The following is a 20,083-nucleotide window of genomic DNA, read 5'->3' as shown; positions in this document are numbered from 1 at the left end:
ACTGGGCCAGGCCTTTAAGTTAAGACTATTAAGTTAAGAGTTAGTGAGTCACAGACTGTGCCGGGCCTTAAGACTTGGCTTCCACCCCTTAGCCCGCGGGCTCAAATAGTTTTGCAGATTCAAATCGAATCGGTCGAAACGGATTGTAGGATTGAAACTTCAAAATTATCTAAATTTTAAATGGATTGGATTGAATCGGATCGGGTTTGAATTTAATTAATACATACTCAATACAAAAAATAGAATAGATCCAATTTTAGGACCCGACCAGGTTGTATCAGGTTACTGATCAACTCGACCCATTTGCACCCCTAAATGAGAGAGGTCTATTGGACAGATTTTGTAGCCGCTTCTCCACCCTTATGCTATCTTCTTTTTCATTGAATGTGCTGGTTGTATTCATCTTAGAGCAATATGAGTAGCCGTTGTACCAAAAAAAAATTTTTTTTGAGTGGAAGTCGCGAGAGTCTACCGAGATCGTGGGTGATCGATGCCCTCGATCATATCTTCTCCTGGTAATGCATGCATTCAAATATATAACAATTTTATCTTATTCCGTAATTTTGGAGGCAAATAGGCTTTATGCCTAACCTGAAAAATATTTTTAGAAATTTTTATAAAAAGCTGGAGTATTCTTCTCAGTCCTACTGTTGAGAGTACAAATTTTTCGTGGCAGTTAGAGGTTGACGTTGTACCCAAAAAAAAAAAAAGAGATTCTGCTTTCGCGTGCGTTACATATAAAAAATTGTCTCAACGCGCCGCTCTATTCTTCATCCACAACACGCGACCTTCCAGAAGAACATTCCCGGGACAAATTTTTAATTTTCTATATAAAATATAATCCGAGCTCAATGTATTATTTATTTATTTATTTTTTTTAATTTTTATACAAATAGCTGCTCATCCTATTCTAACGTAGAAACAACTAATAAAATTAGAGACTACAGCCTGACTCAAGATACGAAAGAGAAGCCTTTAGAATGCGAACCAGTCTGCAGCCCAAAACTCTCATCCAATTCAACACGAGCGGTCCGTCACCGAAAGGGTAATTTGAGCGTCTAGAAAGTCCGTGCATGAAGCTTCTCCTCCGCTAATCCGAAATTCCATCACCGCCTGGCGTCTTCAATCCCATCCAGAAGCCAGTACCATCACCTCGACCTGTCTCCATCGTTGACTTTTTGCCTCACCGGCGAGTGACCGTAACTACCCAAAGTCCTTGGATCGCGCTGGACCCATCGAGGGCCAAATGACCAAAATGCTATTCAGCTGATCTAAAAATACGACAAATACTCGGACACAGTCAGAGAAGATCAAGGGATATAATTGTCATTATGGGAGCAAACGATAAGGCCCTATCCCCTCGTCTCCCTCCCCGCCTCAGAGAAGATCTAACGCCCGCGTTTCTTTAAATCCACCCCACACCGGTTCCCTTCGAAGAGGCCTAGGTTTGGGGGGTTGGTTGTTCCTTAATCGGAATCCATGACCACGGTGGAGGGCATCAGCGGCGGCGATCCGAAGCGGCGTGTATGCTTCTCTCTGGCGGCCTACGCCAAGGCGGTGATCGACCACCTCCGGGCGTCGGGCGTCGCGGTCGATGTCGGGCTGGACGATTACGAGATCGCCGCGATCGAGGCGACGTACGGCTTTGCTTTCCCCCCCGATCTCCGATCCATTCTTCGGGAGGGGCTTCCCGTCGGGAGCGGCTTCCCGAACTGGCGCTACGCCTCGCCGCAGCAGCTCGAGATCCTCCTCCGTCTCCCCGTCTCCGGCCTCCTCCACGACGTCTCCCGCAAGGGCTTCTGGTGCGCCGCCTGGGGCTCCAAGCCCATTGCCGGCGGAGATGAGTCGGCGGCAGCGGCGAGGGGGATCCTGGAGAGGGCCCCGGCCCTCGTCCCGATTTATCGGCATTTTTACATCCCGTCGGTCCCTAATCTCGCCGGTAATCCGGTGTTCTATGTTCGGGGCTGCGATGTGCGGTGCGCCGGGTTCGACCTCGCCGATTTTTTTCAGCGCGAAGAGGGCCAGTTCCGGCGCAGAGGAGGAGCGCCGCCGCCGCCGGCGTGGGCGGCGAGGGAGGCTAGGCGGGTGGAGGTCTGGACGGAGCTGGCGGCGGATAGGGACACGTGTCGGGGAGGGAAGAGCCTGGAGGGATGGCTGGGGGAGATGGGGTGGCGGCTGAGGGAAGCGGGGTGGGGGGAGGAGGAGGTGAGGGAGATGCTGATGATGGAATCGGACGGCAAGGAGGACGGGGGAAGGGGGGATCGGACGGTGGTGAGGGACCGGGAAGGCCTAATCTGGCATTTGCGGCTGCTGTCGCTGGCGCTTCTCCAGGCCGGGTGGAGCGCAGAAGACGTGGCCGATTCGATGAATGGGTTGACGACAACCGCCGGAAGGTGACGTGTTAGATGGACCCCTTCCGCAACGAGATTTCCATGCAGTAATAATTAAATAGTTCCGACATTTTTTTTTAAAAAAATAGTTTCTTCACAAATTCTGCAGATAAAAAAAGAAATAGAGGCAAACGGAGCATTTATTTAGCTCGTGATGAATATATATTTTTTTTATTTAATTTTTTTTAGTTATATCATTTAATTGATTCCAATGAAATAAAATCCTTGACCGCTGGGGTGACGCGTTGATGATATGATGGACGTGGAGGGATTTACGGGCGAGATCGTCCGGGGATTAGACGCCTGGGGAGGTTGGGAGGCGCGCCTGAAAAGAGTGTGATAAAAGAGTCTGACCGTGACGTCGGAAGGGCCGTGCAAGCGGCCGGGCTACATCCTTATTTGAGCCGGCTTGAATTTTTTTTTTTTTGTTGAGCTTTAGATCGAGCTTAGGCTAATTTTTTTTTTATAAAAACTGGCACGTGCCCAATTCAAGCCCATACTCGAGCTTAACCTAAGCCTAATTGGGCCAGCCTGAAGGGACATGATGTTATACACTGTCCATCTAAGCCAGAGCACGGCCTAAGCTCTGGCTCGAGCTTGGCATCCAGATATATAGATACAAATCTCCATTTTAAATAGGGTCCAAATAGATATAAATAATAAGTTATCGAGGTAAAACTAGTCAATATAAAAGGCTATTGAAATCAAAGTAAAGCTTAACAATCTATAAAGGACTATTTAAACAATAACAGCAATATCATTCCAATAACCAGAACCTAATAAAGCCATCATAACTACCTTAAACATTGAACCTTGTGGACTTTTGTCCACTATAAGATAAATTGCAAACACTTAATATTACTTTTCTTACAGCTACAGATATTAAAGAACATACATTTTAACAAACATGACATTAGAGGAAGAAACCATCAACCATGATCACTACAACTATAAGTCCATAACCATGATCAAACCATAAATATATGATCAATGTGTATTGAGCAAATTGACAATTTGCATGGACAAAACAAATTAAAAAGCATTTGCATGGGCATGTTATCAAGGCAATAGCTAAACAAAATATTTTCAGCAAATATTTTTCCTCTATCTTCATTCATCCATCGTCGTCATTACCTACATTTTGAATAAAGTAATAATTAGAAAATGAAGAAAGTTAAATATGAAAAATGGATAAAAAAATTATAATGATGATTACTAAATATCTATGTTTGATATTTCCATATTCATTGCTAGGCCCACTCTTGGGTGCCAATATCTGCATTCGACTTTAAAAAAAATGGAGCAACTTGTAACTATTACTATATATATCAATCATAAATCTTTCAAATATAAACACAATAAGAAAATAAATAATATTACATAAATATAAAATATTTATATACCTTCCTCATATTCTTCACGAAGCCAATCCTGAGTACAAATCAAGGAATCTATAGTAGATGGTTTAAAGAACTTTGATATTGATCCACAACTTTACTACCAGTGCTAAATGCCGACTTAGATGAAACGATGGAGACTAAAATAGCTAGAATATTTCGAGCCATTCTTGATAGTATAGGATAGGCTATTGCATTGCTCTTCCAGTATGCTAAGATATCAAATTCTTTATACCCTAAATAAGGAAGCACATCATCATCCAAATAACTATCTAGCTCAGATCTTTTTGGGCGTTTCAAAGAACTTTGACTTCTAAACAAATTTTTGTAATCCAAGTTAAGAGAAGAAACTTGACTTGTATCACTTTGTGCATGAAAAATTAGCTCACTTGAACTCTTAGAGGGATGCACTCTTGCTGCATCTGCATACTCATAATAAAATTTATAAAGGCAAGCATGAACATATCAATCTTTTTCTTGCCCTTGGATGTTATTCTAGCCATTCAGTAGTTTTTCACAACTACTGTGATGCCATAGTGCTAGAAAGATACGTATATCTCCTTGGTCCCTAAGAAATCAGATGCTAAGGAACCGTCTCATTACAAACCAATCAAATTATGTTCTACTTTGTATAAAATTGTTGCTAAGATTATTGCCAATTGTTTGAAGCCACTCTTGCCCTCTATAATTAGCCTAGAATACGATGCTTTTATTTGCGGAAGATGCATCTTGGATAACATTCTTATTACTTAGAAATTTCTGCATGATTTGGTGAAGTCATCGGTAAGATAGAGCCTTACGACTATCAAGCTGGATATGGAATGTGCCTATGGCCAAATTCGTTGGGATTTATTGATCTATGTCCTTCAGTTGGGCTTTTATGATACTTGGATTATGTGGATTTACGGGCGTGTTCTAAATTCCTCCATTGCTATTTTAGTTAATTATACTCCTACAGAGTTCTTTTAGTTATATATAGGGTTTCACTAAGATTGTCTTCTATCTCCCTATTTGTTTATCATTTTTGCTGATGTTCTTTCCTAAATGTTGAGGGTAGCTATGAATAACCATATTATGTCTCTGTTTCAGCCAAAGGTCGACTCTTGCTCGATATTGCACATGCTCTATATTGACAATTGTCTTCTGTTGGCCCATAACATCAATAATGCAGAAAGCCTGAGAATAATTATGGAGGAGTATTGTCGGGCTTCTAGATAGAGAGTGAATCTTTAGAAATCTACAATTTGGTCCAGCCCCAAAATTAATCTTCAATGGAAGCATCTGATCTAGGAGACTTTGAATATCATTGAGAAGGATGGTCAATAGCACTAATTGGGGGTTTTCATCTCAAGGAGGAGATCAACACAATTGGAGTGTATCCCTTTAGAGCAGAGTACCTGTGACGAACTTGAGGGTTGGAAATCCAGATCCATTTTTATGATTGGAGGAATCACTCTCGTTTAGTCGATGCTCTGCGCAATCCTAGTGTATCTCATTTCAAATACCATCATTCCAAAACTAGCTATCCCCATGCTAGAGCAGATGATCAGCTTATTATCACGGGAGAAGATCTACTAAATTTTACCAGAAGAAAACTTGGAAATCCCATCTTTAGTGAGCAATCAAACTTTAATTGCCAAGTATGCCGCTAAGTTCATGATGGAGCCTGATAATATGTGGTACTCATTGATGAGATCGAAGTATGGCTCTTGGGGTACTCTTTCTACTTTAGTTCCTGCCTGCAACAACTCGCCCATGTGGAAAGCTATATGCTCTTATGCCTAGGTTGTGTTGGCCTACATTTGGTGGACTTTGGGTGATGGTCATTCTATAAGAGTGTTGAGTGATCTATAGTTATTCTTCACTCCTTTTCGTTGCATGCCTACTACTATCAATGTGGAGTTGCTCAAGGATATCTTTGTTAGGGACCTTTAGATAGAAAGCCAGAGGGCTTGGGATACCTCCACCAAATCTTGACTCTTTGATGATAGCCTTACTAATAGATTGCTAGCCACTTCCATCCTTGCCTTTGATACATGTGATAGGTTGGTTAGTTTCCTTTATCATTTTCTAAAGCTAAATTTGGGGACTTTTACAAGCCCTACCTATTTGGAGATAGTGCCAGAATTTGGAAGATGGGTGTTCAACCTAAAGTAGCCTTGTTTCTGTGGAAGGTGATCAGGCAACAGATTCCATGTAACTCTATTTTGGTGAGAAGGGGGATTGATCTAGCCCTCTTTTGTGATATTTGCCTGGAGACTGAGGAGACTATAGCATATGTGCTCTTCTAGTGCCCTAGGGTAATAGGTGTTTGAACTTATATTAGACATACCTCTTCCATTTACCACTTTTGTTGAGTTGTTTCTAGAGTTCTTGAAGAATGGATCTCAGAGAGACAATATGAGGAAGCTGGTCCTTGAGGCAGCTTACATTGTTTACTATAGGTGGTCGAGCAACATAGGAGTTGCGATTGGAGTGTCTGCAATAAACAATAAAATTTGGACTTCTTGCAGGTAGGTTTTGTGTGCTTTCAAAGGATCTTCTTTACATGAGAGACCCCACTCTCTAGATACTTTAAGATAAACTCCAACGGCAGTGTATCAGTGGAAGGCAGCATTGGTGGATATGGGTTTGTGATTAGAGGTTCAAGCTGATCCTTTGAGATGGCTTGGGGATGCCATCTATATGATACCACCATTTTCATTGCCGAATTAAGAGAGGCATGGGAAGAGATCAAGTACATGACTAGGGTCCTCCGGGCTAATCACATTGTCTTGGAGGAAGATTTTAGTTGTGTGGTGAGGTAGATGAGGATACACAATAGGGCTATGAGTGCCCAAGTAGGGATCACAATTTTTTTTTCTTCAGCTAACACGTTACACTTGTTAAAGTGTTGGGTTTGGATATAATTTCTAAATAAGGAGGGGTGAAAAGGTGGTAGGAGGATTGATTTATTGTTGATGTCTCCAAATTAATAGTTGATTGTTCTATTAGAGTTGCAAATAAGTTAGGTTGGACTATAGTACCTTGACTGACCTGCTTTCACATTAGAGTCTTGATTTTGAACCTAGACCTACCAATTAGCTGATCGAGTTTTGTCAAGTTTATGAAAAGAATTTTAGACCCAACAGATCATTCAAGTCAGATTGGTTGGTTTCAAGTATGGCCCGGGTCCAACATGAAATATTCAAATTCAAGTCAGGTCAGGGTTGTAGTTCGAATCAAGTGCTTAGCTATTCTTTTATAGCTATAAAATAAATATTAAAATTAAATATAAAATCACTAAAAGTATAAATAAAGTAAAGGGAGCAAAACTTAAACATGAATTGTCATTCAAAAGTTTTAAATTCTAGGTAATTGATCATTCTTAAGTTTATAAACTATGATTTAAATATATATTGAAATATTTAAGGGCATTATAAATAAAAATTCACCAAATATATAATAAAATATGAATACCTAAACAAAATTAAGTGAAAATAGTTGGGAGAAGACATAGTTGTTCAGATAAAAAAGCGAAAGTAGTTTAAATGAGAGATTATTCAACGATATTTAGAATAAAGGAGAAGGAGTCTTATATGATTCAGATTTCTATGTTTGAACCAATTGGGTTTGGGTTGGGTTGTGCCCCTTTTTGAAAAATATATGGGCTAGGTCGGGTCAGATTTATTGAGAAATACAAAATCCAGGCCTAGACTTTAGATTGAGTCAAATTTTTAAGCCCGACCCAACCTACGAGTCTTCAAATATGGATCGGGTTGGGTCTAATTGTGTTGAAATCGGGTTGAATCATTGGTTGACTTGACCGATATGCGGCCTATATTTAATGCTACACCAATACTTTCAAGAGATGCAAAGGCAAAACAATGTTTTGATCTTGTTTTTGAGAAAAAGGAAAACAAAGATCCTAACAACTCAAATTCAAATTCTGAATTTAAGTATAGCACCCAACCACCACTAACAATTAAACACCAATATCGACAATCATGAATGATCTCTGATTAGCAAGCTGAAGATATTGATACAAAGAGAAGGGCCGCATTGTCACTATGAGTGTTGTCACCACAAGCTGCAAGGCCAAAGAGAGAGATATGGTAGGGTACAACCTACGATATGAGAAATCACCGTATTATGATGCATCACTACAAATACATTCAAGCACCAGTTATGAGAATTTACTACTGCCATAATAAATCTAGTAGTAATGAAAAAATTGACAAATCGGATTGTATAACCACACTAGAAAAGGGAGGTCGAGAGGGGTAGAATTAGAGCCCAAGAGAATGGACAGTATCAGACACCTCAACAGAACACGAGGCCTGGTGCTAACTAGGAAAGGAGTGACTTCGTGCAAGTAAACCAAGTGAGGTTACATCCAATTAAGATCCTCACTAAAGATCTCGATGAACCAACGACATTAGAGAAGGGGGAGGAAGATAAGAAGGGAAAAAAAAGGAAAAGGAGGAGAGAAAGAACTAGAGCAGAGGAAGAGAAGAGGGAGAAGAGATCAGGAGGCAAGGGGCTCTCTGACCATAGAGAGTTGGGGAGTTCAAGGAGGCTAGTGGCGGAAGTTAGGGCTAGGGCTTCTCTCGGGGGATCAAGAGTAAGATTAAAACACGATGTTAGGAATAACATATTTGTTAAGTAAACAATGTTATTAAACACGGCATTAATAAAAAAATGAAAATATTTTTTTTAATGAGTCCCCCAAATATTCGGAATCTTATCAAATTTGCAAACTTTAAAATAAAAGTTGCATCAACTATCTTCAGTCGATCTCGACATTTCGGTGAAATCATTATGATGCAATGATAGCTGATCAATAACCCGACAACATACGATGTTGCATTATGTTACATTAATGCGCTGGCAGCTTATTAGTATATTATTAATTGTTTATCAGAGATATAATTTGGAAATATCTAGTTTACCTTTAAGTTGAAATCTACTAAGATATCAATAGATTACATGCAGTTGCTTAGCAAATATAGTAAGCAACACTTTAGAAAATATTATCTTATATGCTTATGGCCTTTGCTAATTTCGCACTGAACTTTTAGAAGCCGTGATCCTCGAGGTGAAGGCCATGGTAATCTACAGAATATATGTATATATAAATGAAACTGCAATTATAGCTTGTTATGTAGAATTATGATCGAAACAGGAAATATAGCAAGGTTTCGCTACGTTTTTATCATGATAAATCCGCATCTCAGGTTTCCAAGAGCGAATCCAGCTAGCCGGTCAAAAAATGTACTACTTTAACTACACGAGGATTTTGTGCTCTAGGTTGCCAATTTTGCTATTGTGCACAGATACCAGTCGAAATTTGGTCTGCCAAGGGCCATTATAAATAGCCTAGGCCAGGCATGTCCTTGAATCGTCCCTCTTCGCCTCTTCCTATAGATCCCAAGCTTTCTCTGCTTTTCGTGTGCATCATGCCCGGGAGAACCGGCCATGGTCGGCGAAAGATTGAGATTAAGAGGATCGAAGAAGAGCAAACTCGGCAAGTGACTTTCTCGAAACGTCGAAGTGGCTTGTTCAAGAAGGCTAGCGAGATTGGCACCCTCTGCGGTGCTCAGGTTGGGATCCTGGTGTACTCACCAGGAGGAAGGCCCTACTCGTTCGGCCACCCAGGGTTCATGGAGGTCTCTGATCGATTCCTCCCGTGCGTCCCCACGCCGACCCGTCCCGCCCCTCCTCCGGCCAACGTGCTCGCTCCCCAGCTGAGCAAGCACTACTTGGACATCGTAAAAGGACTGGAGGCCGCGCAGGCCAAGGGTGCGGTGCTTAAGGAGAGATTTGGCGTGGTTCCGGAGCTGAAGGCGAGGGCCTACGAGTCTGATCCTGAAGGCCTCCGCTTGGACGAGCTTCAAGACGTGGTCAAGCGATTGGAGTCGCTTCAGCTGCGGGTGTATTCGAGGGTTTCTACGATCCTGAATCATGAAGCTTCTGCGTCGAGGGCTGCTTTGGCTGTCCAGCCGTTGAATATGATCAACCCTTATGCGACCAATGAACCCCACGCTCATCCAGGTGGTGGGTTCATGGGGAACAACGGCCTTGCTCCCGGTGGGTTCATGGGGAGCAATGGCTTCATGGGGAACGATGGCCATGCTCCTGCTGGGTTCATGGGGAACGATGGTCATGCTCCTGCTGGGTTCATTGAGTGAGGTTCTCACAAAAAATATTTGATAGTAATAATAGTAGTACCACCAATAATAATATATAATATAAAACTAATATCACAATATCACAATAAGAGAAGTGGCTCTCGTTGGGGCATTTGCCTTTTGTATCTTCTTGTTGTCGCAGAGGTCTCATCGTCTCCTTCAAAAATCTGTACTTCTGGCTCTTTATATATATATATATATATATTCAGTGCTGTTCTTTGACATGCACTTGAAAGATGATCTGTACCCCAAAAAAAAAAAAAAAAATCAGCAGCTGAATAAAAGCTTATTGGTGGTATAATCCTGTTTGATTATCTTGTTATTCTTTTATTTTGTTATGTCTAGTATTGATGCGACAAAGCTGTGATTGGGTTATTGATTTGGAAGATGGACCATCAAAATATCAAGTGCTACTTCTACACAGCACAAACAGTCACCCCTTTCTCTTGATGCCCTTTCTTTTGACAAAAAGGGCATATAGAACTAATATATTCATTTGAAACTTGATTTGAGCAGTGCTAACCATATATTTAGAATGGTATCGAACATAGCTACAATCGATCCTAATAGATCATGAATTCATCAACGAGAATTTAGATGAGCTATGTATGCATGCAGTTAACGCTTAGTAGTTGGAATCTTTTATTTAGGATAACATAGTTGTTTCAAAATTTTTCACGAAATCCCAAATCAATATTCATTTTCAGAGTATTTCCTTATTAAAAGTGTTTCTAAGATATTCATTTTTCCATGCTTTCTCTTATCCGCTGCAAATTCTGGCAATTAATCTTGAAATACCTCACTTTTAATATTGGAATTCCAGAATGAATACTGAAATCTGCGATCCCCAGGCATCCCGGCAATATCCTTTTTTCTAATACCTGTGGTTGTACCTATACTAGGATGGTATAATTCGTCTACTTCAAAAAAAAAAAGAAAAAAGCTTTATCTTAGTTGCTTTTAAAAAAAAAGTAATGCATTCACGAAATTTTATAAATAAATAGAATAATAGTAGCGTCTGGATTTTTTTGTGCCATTATATATTATAAAATAATTCACATGAGAGCAATTATACTGTACATTACAAATGTTACTCGATCAGTGCGACCTTTTCTTTTGCCCCTTTTTGGATTGACACTACACAGGCTGCCATCTCTTTTCCTGGGCACCGCATAAATTATTAGCACAAATAGAAAAAGGAAATCTCCTCATGTAAAATAATTCTGAATATTGAATGTTGCAACTGTTGATTTAAAGACCTTCTACTTCCAAAGATTGCAATGCGATGAAAAAATAGTAAGTTTGTAATAGTGTTCATGAAACGTGCATTGGATCACCATTAGATCACACAATGGCGGCCCCACCGATATTTACAGTTTGGATCTTTGGCTACCAATTTTGCGGCCACGTAGAGTAACCCATCAGGATTAAGCTCGACGTGCAATCAAATCATTAAATGCATGCGATCTATCTTTTTTTCCAATAAATTCTTCCGCCTCCATCCCATCTTTCCTTGCGGACGTATCATGGCGGAGAGGAAGTTCAGGGGGCGCCAGAAGATCGAGATCAAGAAGATAGAGAAGAAGGCTGCTCGAGATGTGGCATTCTCGAAGCGCAGAGCTGGGATGTTCAGCAAGGCGAGCGAGCTCGCGACCCTCTGCGGGGTGGACGTCGGGGTGGTGGCGTTCTCTCCTGCCGGCCGGCCGTACACGTTCGGATATCCGGATGCCAACGTGGTGTTCGACCGCTTTCTCGGGATAGTCCGAGCGGAAGGAGGCTCCGGCGGCCCCGCGGGCACGACGGCGAGCCATCAGGCCGACATACTCCGCCAGCTGAGCCAGCGCTGCTCGCAGATGATGGACCTTCTGAGTGCGGGAAGAGAGAAGAGAGCCGTCCTGGAAGAGCGGCTCAACAGTGAGAGCGAAGATCCGGAGGACCGGGCGTGGCCGGAGGACCTCGAGGGGCTTGGGCTCGAGCGGCTTGCCAGGATGGTTAGGGGCTTCGAGGAGCAGAGGGCGAAAGCTCGCTTGAGGGTGCTTCAGATCCAGGAGCAAGGGGGGTCATCTGCGGGGCCTTCAGCCATGGCTGTCATTCCGATGCGCGCCGCTGGTTTTGGTGCGCCCGGGGGCTCTGGCCCGTGGATCAACTGATTAACCGATGGTGTTTTCATCAGCGACTCCAATAAGTGATGTGGTTGTATAAACCATACCACCCATGCATTCAAAATCTTTGAACTCCAAATAAGATCTGTCGGAATATCTGCATGCAATGATTTAATTATGTTAATGGGCGTTCTATTTGAAATTAATCTTTTAGCTTTTTTAGTCGAGGATAATAGATCTTGGCATGTCAAAGCTGGCCCACAGGTTGAAATTCCTAGGCTTTGTTATCAAAAAGAATTTTAAAAAAAAAATATCGTGTACGATGCGCATTATTTATCGAATAGAGCATTTGATGAATTCCATCCATCATCATGCTACACTTGTCTACAACATGTTCAAATACGAATATTCATTTTGTTTACTTTTTTTGATATTCTCATATTTACCTTAATTAATGTGAATTGGAAGGTGGTAGATAAATGATCCAATCGAGAAAAAAAAAATAGAAAAATGAACAAAAAATTAATGAAAATAGGATTTAAATCTTCTTTTCTTCTATTGATTAATAATAAATTGAGAGATATATAATCTCTATTTATAAAAGTGAGGTCTGTTTTTGCACAACTCGGGTTGGATTTCTTTTCTAGCTCAAACAAAATTCATTTTTTCCAAAATAAACATGACCAAAGAAAATAATCACAAAAAACTAAAATCTTATAACAAGTAGTGCATCGGTTCAAAAGAAATTATGCTTTGATTGACCCGTTTTGGGATATAAATGATGGATTTTGACGTTGATTGTTTGGTACATTGCACCCTTAATTTACAAGATGGTGCCATGTTATAGATCTCATAAAATTATCCCATTTTTTTTTAAAAAAAATATAATCTCAATTGGGTCTCATAAAACCAAGTTATAACATCCAGAAGTTTGGCATATGAATTGGCTTTCTAATATATGATCTCACTCTTGGATCCTATCCAGCCTAGAGCTGATCAAATGATAGGCAAAGCCAGGCTCGGCTCGGGCCCTATAGTAGTTATAGGCTTGATGTTTATGCCCAAGCCAGGTCTGGACATCGGGCCTCTATTTTTTGTCCAGGCTTAGCTCAATCACGAAAGGTCAATACCAAGACTCGATAATGATAATATTCATTACCCCATAGTATAAGATTTTATTATTATAATATTTAATATAATTGATATTAAAGCCTTTTTTTCCCAGGCCCATCCCAGAGCCTATCTTTAGTGTTCAAGCCCACCAAATTTCGAGCTGGGTTGAACGGGCCTGACGGTCCATAATTAATTCTAGTTCAGCTCTACCATGGTAGCCGAAGTGCTCGACATCAAGCGTGATGATCCTTTTGGATCAATAAGTTATATGTGTATTAAAAAAATTTTAAAAAGAGTGTTGTGTAATGAGATTCACTAAAGATTGGCTTAAAGAAGTTTATATTATTATTTTTTTATTGAAAACAAATATATATTATTGAACGTGCAGTTGGGCACCAAAGGATGACTGAATTTTATATTTTAATTTATAGTATTCATTATAGGGTGGTGGAATAGAGGGTTAGTCTTGGTGTAATGATAAAACTGCTCTAGTGTGATCTAAATGTTTTGGGTTCAAAATCCGGAAATAGCCTTTCTATATACAAGGGTAAGGCTACATACATCTAACCTTTCCTAGAATCAACATGCAATATATTATTATTCAGATGATATCCCTACACATTTATTTTCTAGCATGTGCATCTATACTCGAGGGAAAGGGAGGGAAGGAGAGAGGGAGAGATTGGTGCAATGTATGGTGGTAAACAGAATTAACCAAAAAAATTGCTCCATCGATTAGGAATGTCTATGCACCTGTTGTCTTGATCTAAATGAAAGAAAAGGAACAAAATATTATACAGATGAATGGTTTAACTATGGTGAATTGCGTTGATCACCTCTTGAATCTTGCTACTTTAGATAGCTAATTGAGCAAAGTAGGATAGTTGGACCATATTTTATGCTTGATAGAGAATTTTGAGAGTTTTTCTTTTAGAATAACACACAATAATATTTTTTTAGGGCTGAAAATAGATCGCATACGGATCCGATATTGGTATATCCAAATTTGTATCCATATTTTTCAACTAATATAAAAATGGATATAGATATTAAATGAATATCAAAATTAATATTCATATTTGTTCTAAATAGATATGGCTATGAATTGGATATTACACATATCAATATTTATTATAAATAGATACAGACACAAAATATATATAAACATATCCATACTTTTTTTTATCAAAATACGAATATAAATTAGATATTTTTTCGAATGTTAATCAAATTTGAGCAAACTTTAATTACGAAAACTAGCAATAAAGATACGATCATAAAGAAAAAATTCAATTAAAAAATATATTTTTAATAACTATTCATTAATAATAAAAACTAACAATTTCATAAAGGATATACCGCTCAAGATTATAATTCGTCACCGTAGTAGACGGGATCTGTGGCGCTTGTAAGGTATTTCACAGCTATCGATAGATGAAAACTATGAAGTGGACGGGACCTTTAGGACCCTAGTTGTTTGAAGACGATGAAGAGAAAAGATGGATGAAATAAACGAACAAAAGTTTTGAGCCTTTCAGGCATGCAGGGTGATTCAAAAAATTTTATTCGAATTATGTATTCCACATTCAAAAATCTTTCGGACACGGATCTGATCAGAGCAAAAAATAGTATCTGAATCCGATATGAATTGGATACAGAAATGGATATGGTCGGATATAATCGGACCCGCATTCGGCCCTATTTTTTTATAAGTAAAATCTACTTTTTGAGAAGAAGTCGTGACTATTTCATTAAGTGAAATGATTATAAAGAGGTGAAAGAGCACATTTGAAGCAAAATCTTGCATCTCCAAACTCATATCTACTAAAAACTGGATATTAGGGGTTCACACAGGAGTGGAACTTATGGTAGAGGCTCTTTAAGAAAGTATATATATATTTTACAATTTGTGATAGGCTAGCAACTTTGTGTCTCTAATTCTTATAAACTCCCTAAGATGTTGATTTTGGACATATAGATTGCTATTTCTTTCCTCGTTTTTGAGTAAAAACGTGACAACTCCATCATATTTTATTTCAGAAAAGTGAAAAAAATGATTGGCCACTCTAGCAAAAAGCTAAAATTTGAATGTTCACAATATCTTTAGAAATTGTTTCACAAGATGGGCTTTGCAAATCTCACAAATGGCTTAAAAAAATTTTATGTTATAAGTGTAGATGGACATAATGCTTACAAATATGTCGAATAAATATGCATTATAATATTCATATATAGTTGGGAAACTAAGGCTGTGTTTGAGTGCTGGTTAAATGATAGATGGAAGGTTGCCAATTTAACTAACCAAATACTATATGGCAACCAAGAAAGATTAAGTTCAACTGAGATAGAAATCACAAATCATGGATCAATTTGTACCAATAGCATGTCATTGTTCTACTCAACTGATGCAGCATTTTTGCACTCTTTTCTTTTTTGGTTAAAAACGGTATATCATATATCTCTAACGTGAGTACATCCAGCCAAGTCAACAGTAAGTAAAAGATACAGGAGAGGGGGTAAAACTGTCGATGACGTCCAAATAAAATTTCTGAAGTGCCGGGCAGCAAATGAGGCAACCCAGTCAGCTGCATGCTCGGTTCGCCTTCCGAAACACATATGCTGCCTGGACAGAGGTAAACTCCCGAACCAGCCTGCGAATCTCACAAATCAGTGGGTGGTCACCTCCAAACCTATCCTCTTCTCGAATCCAGTCAATCACCGTAGAAGAGTTCCTCTCGAGGCACACTCTGTCGACACCTAGCACGCGCCTCACATAGCATTTTTGCTCTTTATTAGATTGATCCCCACTTTGACACCAGATAAAGAATATGTACTAGGAGCCACACCAGTCGAGCCATGCTTCTACATGGTTTGCTATTTTTAAGAAAAAGTAAGGGAAAAAAAAAGATAGTTATAATTCTCATTAATTCCGTCATTTCAACTTTCATTACAGTGTTTTAATACAATTGCAAACTTGGCAAGGTTTCTTGATGTTTATCAACTCATACATTGAATTTCAACTAACAATAGCCACCGCTATTTCATCACTACCCACATCCAATTTACATGCTTCATCAACCCGCGAGATTTTTCTGCTCGATACCGCTCGCGGATGGAAACTAATCAAGACCGTGTCGCGCAAATCACTTTGCATGCACCAACCAAGAACATTTAATTCTAATATTCCTCTCCTCCTCGCCATTTTTGATATAAATGGAACCCCTATGTCCATCTCCTAAACCCATCCCTCCCCCTTCCCTCTTGTCAATGGCCACCAAGCCCAGGAAGACCAGGGGCCGTCAAAAGGTCGAGCTCAAGAGGATAGAGAATGAGGATGCTCGCTACGTAACCTTCTCCAAGAGAAAGCTGAGTCTCTTCAAGAAAGCTGCCGAGCTTGCCACCTTGTGCGGCGCCGAGATAGCGCTTGTTGTGTTCTCCCCGGCAGGCCGGCCCTACTCCCTCGGCCTCCCCACCATCGACGAGGTGTTCCGCCGAGTCCTCTCGAGTGGACCTGCCCAAGTGGGCTCCGGGATGGCCGGCCACAGCGTGGTGAACCCCTCCGCCGAGCAGTGCTCCGAGGTAGCCAAACACTTGGAACAAGAGAGGAGCAGGAAGGCCGTTCTCGCAAAGAGGCTGCAGATGGCGGCGCCACCCAGGTGGGAAGGTGGGCTCGATGGACTCGGGTGGGACGAGCTCCTGGCACAGGTTAAAGAGGTGCAGGAGCTTAAGTCCAAGGTTGATTCCAGGGTCGGCGAGGTCCTTCTCCAAGGGTCTTCATCGTCGACGAATCCGATCGCCACGGTTGATGCTTGGCCCGTCGGAGGATCTGCGGCTCATCCTCAGTATCGTCCTGGGGGTTTCGTGAGGTTCGACCACGGGGGCTGGTGACGAGCTTGGGCATGGGTTTCGATAAAGCAATGATTTGTAACCAAACTGGCCCTTTCTGGAACTTCATGAGTTGTGTCGTTTGATTGAGGATTTTTAATAAAAGAAACGCATTGAAGTTTTTGTGCTGTGATGATGCTGATCATATTTTTGTTTGATTGCGTTTGCTGATCATGATTTGAAGGTTTGACGTTGTTAAAAAGGAGAGTTTATGTCATATGAAAAATTCCATGGGTTCGGTGCTTGAAGGCTGTTCGGCCTCTTTGTTTTTTGTTTTTTTTTTTTTTTTTTTTGGCTAAAGCGGGCATTTCATACATCACGGGTACGAATACACCCGAAAGAGTCAGAATACAAAACATCCCGAAGTGCTCGGGCATCTCTCTCTCCCCAGCCCATAGGGTGCCTCCTGAGTGGCTCGCTACATATGCAGCCACCCAGTCGGCCGCCCCATTGGCCTCACGATATACATGCATGGCCTGTAGTGTAACCCCCTCTCTCACCATCATCCAAATGTCGCGAAGCAAGGGATGAACACATCCATGACTACCCGAGCCCTACAGATCCAGCTAATCACCGTGCTCGGCCTCTTTGTTCAGGCCAGGAAAATATTGACGAAGGATGATGTCCTCGCTACTCTTTAGCGACTGATTCAACTGCTATAGGATGATTTTGATGTTGTGTTTTTAGCTGTTTGTAAAGACTACGGAGTGTTTGAAAGTTTTTCTTTTCTTCTGCTATCATGTCAATCTATCTAGTAATGTCACCGAGCCTAACCTTGGTACCAAGAAAAGTTGCTTCCTTGCTAGCATCATGCCATGGCGTAGCAGGGGATTGGTGTAATTTACAGGAATGGCACAAAACATTGGTTCTTTGTGGTTCAAAGCATCAATCCAATTACGGCATGTGGCTCTAGAATTTTATTTTGGTATTCAAATTGCATTGCAAAGCAATTTCATGATAGATCTATGAACGAGGGATGTTGCTCTCTCTCTCTCTCTCTCTCTCTCTCTCTCTCTCTCTCTCTCTCTCTCTCTCTCTCTCTCTGTTTTTACCGGGCACATGACCAGTAGAAGGATGAGCTCTCTAGACAAGAGCGGCTCAATGCATTTGGGAGCTTTAGGCAAACTTAAAGGCCCCAAAATTAATGCATTTGGAGGCCTCAATGCATAAATAAAAAAAAAAGATAATAAATTTTTTTAGGTAAGAAATGCGTCCTAATATAAATGTATTTGGAGGCCTCAATACATTTATAGCTATAAAGATATGTAGCATTTGAGGCCACCAAATGCATTGGAGGCCTCAATGCATTTGGACGCATTTGGGAGCCTTAATGCATTTGAACACTCACCTTGGAACTCACTATAAAAGATGCATTTGGGGGCTGGGGTCTTAGGCGACCGCCTCAGTTGCCTAAGGATTGTGCCGACCTTGTCTCTAGATCTTAGAAAGCCTTCGTAACAATCTTGTGAATCCTATAGTTTACAATCTTAAGTGTAATTGCATCTGATATGCCAAATTAATCCCATCAATAAATTACGGATAATAATAAATTCAACAATGTTAAATGCATTAGTCCAATTACAACACGTCGCTCTAGAATTCTAATTTGATAGTATTTTCATAATAGATCTATCGACGAGGGATCTTTTCCTTGCTTTTTTTTGGCGCATAAGTGAACATGCTTTAACACGTGGAGGTTTATAATAGGATGGGCATGTGATATTCTCTAAATCTTAGAAAGCCTTATAACAATCTTGCACATTATATAGTTTACAATCTTAAGTAAAATTGCATGTAAAGTTCGATATGCCAAATAAATCCTATTAATAAATCATAGATAACAATAAATTCAGCAATGTTAAATGCATTAGTCCAAGTACGACACATGGCTCTAGAATTTTAATTCGATAGTATTTTCATAATAGATCTATCAATGAGGGATCTTTTTCTTGCTTTTTTTTGGCACAGAACATGCTTTAACACGTGAAGGCTTATAATAGGATGGGCATATGATATTCTCTAAATCTTAGAAAGCCTTTATAACAATCTTGTAATTCTATAGTTTACAATCTTAAGTAAAATTGCATCTACAGTTCGATATACCAAAATAGTCCTATTAATAAATCATGGATTTCAATAAATTCAGCAATGTTAAATGCATTAATCCAATTACGACAAATGGCTCTAGAATTCTAATATGATAGATTGCACTGTAAAGCATTTTCATAATAGATCTATCAATGAGGGATGTTTTTCTCCCTATTTTTGGCACACACATGAACGTGCTTTAACACGTGGACGCTTATAATTGGCTGAGCATATTATGTTCTCTCAATCTTAGAAAGCCTTTATAATAATCTTGCAAATTCTGTAGTTTACAGTCACAAGTAAAATTGCATCTAAAGTTCTATATGCCAAATTAATTCTATTAATAAATCATGGAAAATAATAAATTCAACAATGTTAAATGCATTAGTCTAATTACGACACATGGCTCTAGAATTCTAATGTGATGGTAAGATTGCAATACAAGGCATTTTCATAAGAGAGCTATCAATGAGGGATGTTTTTGTCGTTGTCTTTGGCACACACATAAACATGCTTTAACACGTGGAGGCTTATAACAGGATGAGCATCTTATCTTCTCTAGATGTTAGAAAGCCCTCATAACAATCTTGGGAATCATATAGTTTACAATCTTAAATATAATTGCATCTAAAGTTCAATATGCCAAATTAATCTCATTAATAAATCATAGATAATAATAAATTCAACAATGTTAAATGCGTTAGTCTAATTACAACACGTGGCCCTAGAATTCTAATTTGATAGTAAGATTGCACTACAGAGCATTTTCATAATAGATCTTTTCTCTTTGTTTTTGGCAAGCACACGAGCATGCTTTAACATGTGGAGGCTTATAACAGGATGAGCACATTATGTCCTCTAGATCTCAGAAAACCTTCATAACTCTTGCAATTCCTATAGTTTAAAGTCTTAAGTATAAATGCAACTAAATTAGTTCA

The 20,083-nt window shown here is 39.9% G+C and overlaps 4 protein-coding genes across 4 annotated transcripts; all 4 read left to right on the top strand.

The window, feature by feature from the left end:
* The first annotated feature begins 811 nt into the window (after window positions 1-811).
* LOC103707656 (uncharacterized) lies at window positions 812-2,743 on the top strand. The gene has a single exon (XM_039127003.3). It carries the CDS (start codon window positions 1,480-1,482, stop codon window positions 2,395-2,397), a length of 918 nt encoding a protein of 305 aa, XP_038982931.3. The 5' UTR covers window positions 812-1,479; the 3' UTR covers window positions 2,398-2,743.
* A 6,413-nt stretch (window positions 2,744-9,156) lies between these two features.
* Window positions 9,157-9,957, top strand: LOC103707658 (agamous-like MADS-box protein AGL29). Its single transcript, XM_008792226.4, has one exon. The coding sequence runs from the start codon at window positions 9,157-9,159 to the stop codon at window positions 9,955-9,957; it is 801 nt and encodes a 266-aa protein (XP_008790448.4).
* Window positions 9,958-11,483: 1,526 nt separating this feature from the next.
* LOC103707659 (agamous-like MADS-box protein AGL29) lies at window positions 11,484-12,107 on the top strand. Its single transcript, XM_008792227.4, has one exon. The coding sequence runs from the start codon at window positions 11,484-11,486 to the stop codon at window positions 12,105-12,107; it is 624 nt and encodes a 207-aa protein (XP_008790449.2).
* Window positions 12,108-16,439: 4,332 nt separating this feature from the next.
* LOC103707660 (agamous-like MADS-box protein AGL29) lies at window positions 16,440-17,060 on the top strand. Its single transcript, XM_008792228.1, has one exon. It carries the CDS (start codon window positions 16,440-16,442, stop codon window positions 17,058-17,060), a length of 621 nt encoding a protein of 206 aa, XP_008790450.1.
* Window positions 17,061-20,083: the final 3,023 nt, after the last annotated feature.

This window comes from Phoenix dactylifera, chromosome 7, assembly GCF_051530095.1.
Source record: "Phoenix dactylifera cultivar Ajwa chromosome 7, Ajwa_hap1_PhDact_Kaust_v1.1, whole genome shotgun sequence".
In the NCBI taxonomy this organism is placed as follows: domain Eukaryota; kingdom Viridiplantae; phylum Streptophyta; class Magnoliopsida; order Arecales; family Arecaceae; genus Phoenix; species Phoenix dactylifera.
The sequence above is the reverse complement of the archived record's forward strand: the minus strand, read 5'-3'. Positions and strand labels throughout refer to the sequence as shown.

Excerpts from the sequence above, each read along its gene's own strand:
- LOC103707658 (XM_008792226.4), top strand. The coding sequence starts at position 9,157 with ATGTCCTTGAATCGTCCCTCTTCGCCTCTTCCTATAGATCCCAAGCTT.
- LOC103707656 (XM_039127003.3), top strand. The coding sequence starts at position 1,480 with ATGACCACGGTGGAGGGCATCAGCGGCGGCGATCCGAAGCGGCGTGTA.
- LOC103707660 (XM_008792228.1), top strand. The coding sequence starts at position 16,440 with ATGGCCACCAAGCCCAGGAAGACCAGGGGCCGTCAAAAGGTCGAGCTC.
- LOC103707659 (XM_008792227.4), top strand. The coding sequence starts at position 11,484 with ATGGCGGAGAGGAAGTTCAGGGGGCGCCAGAAGATCGAGATCAAGAAG.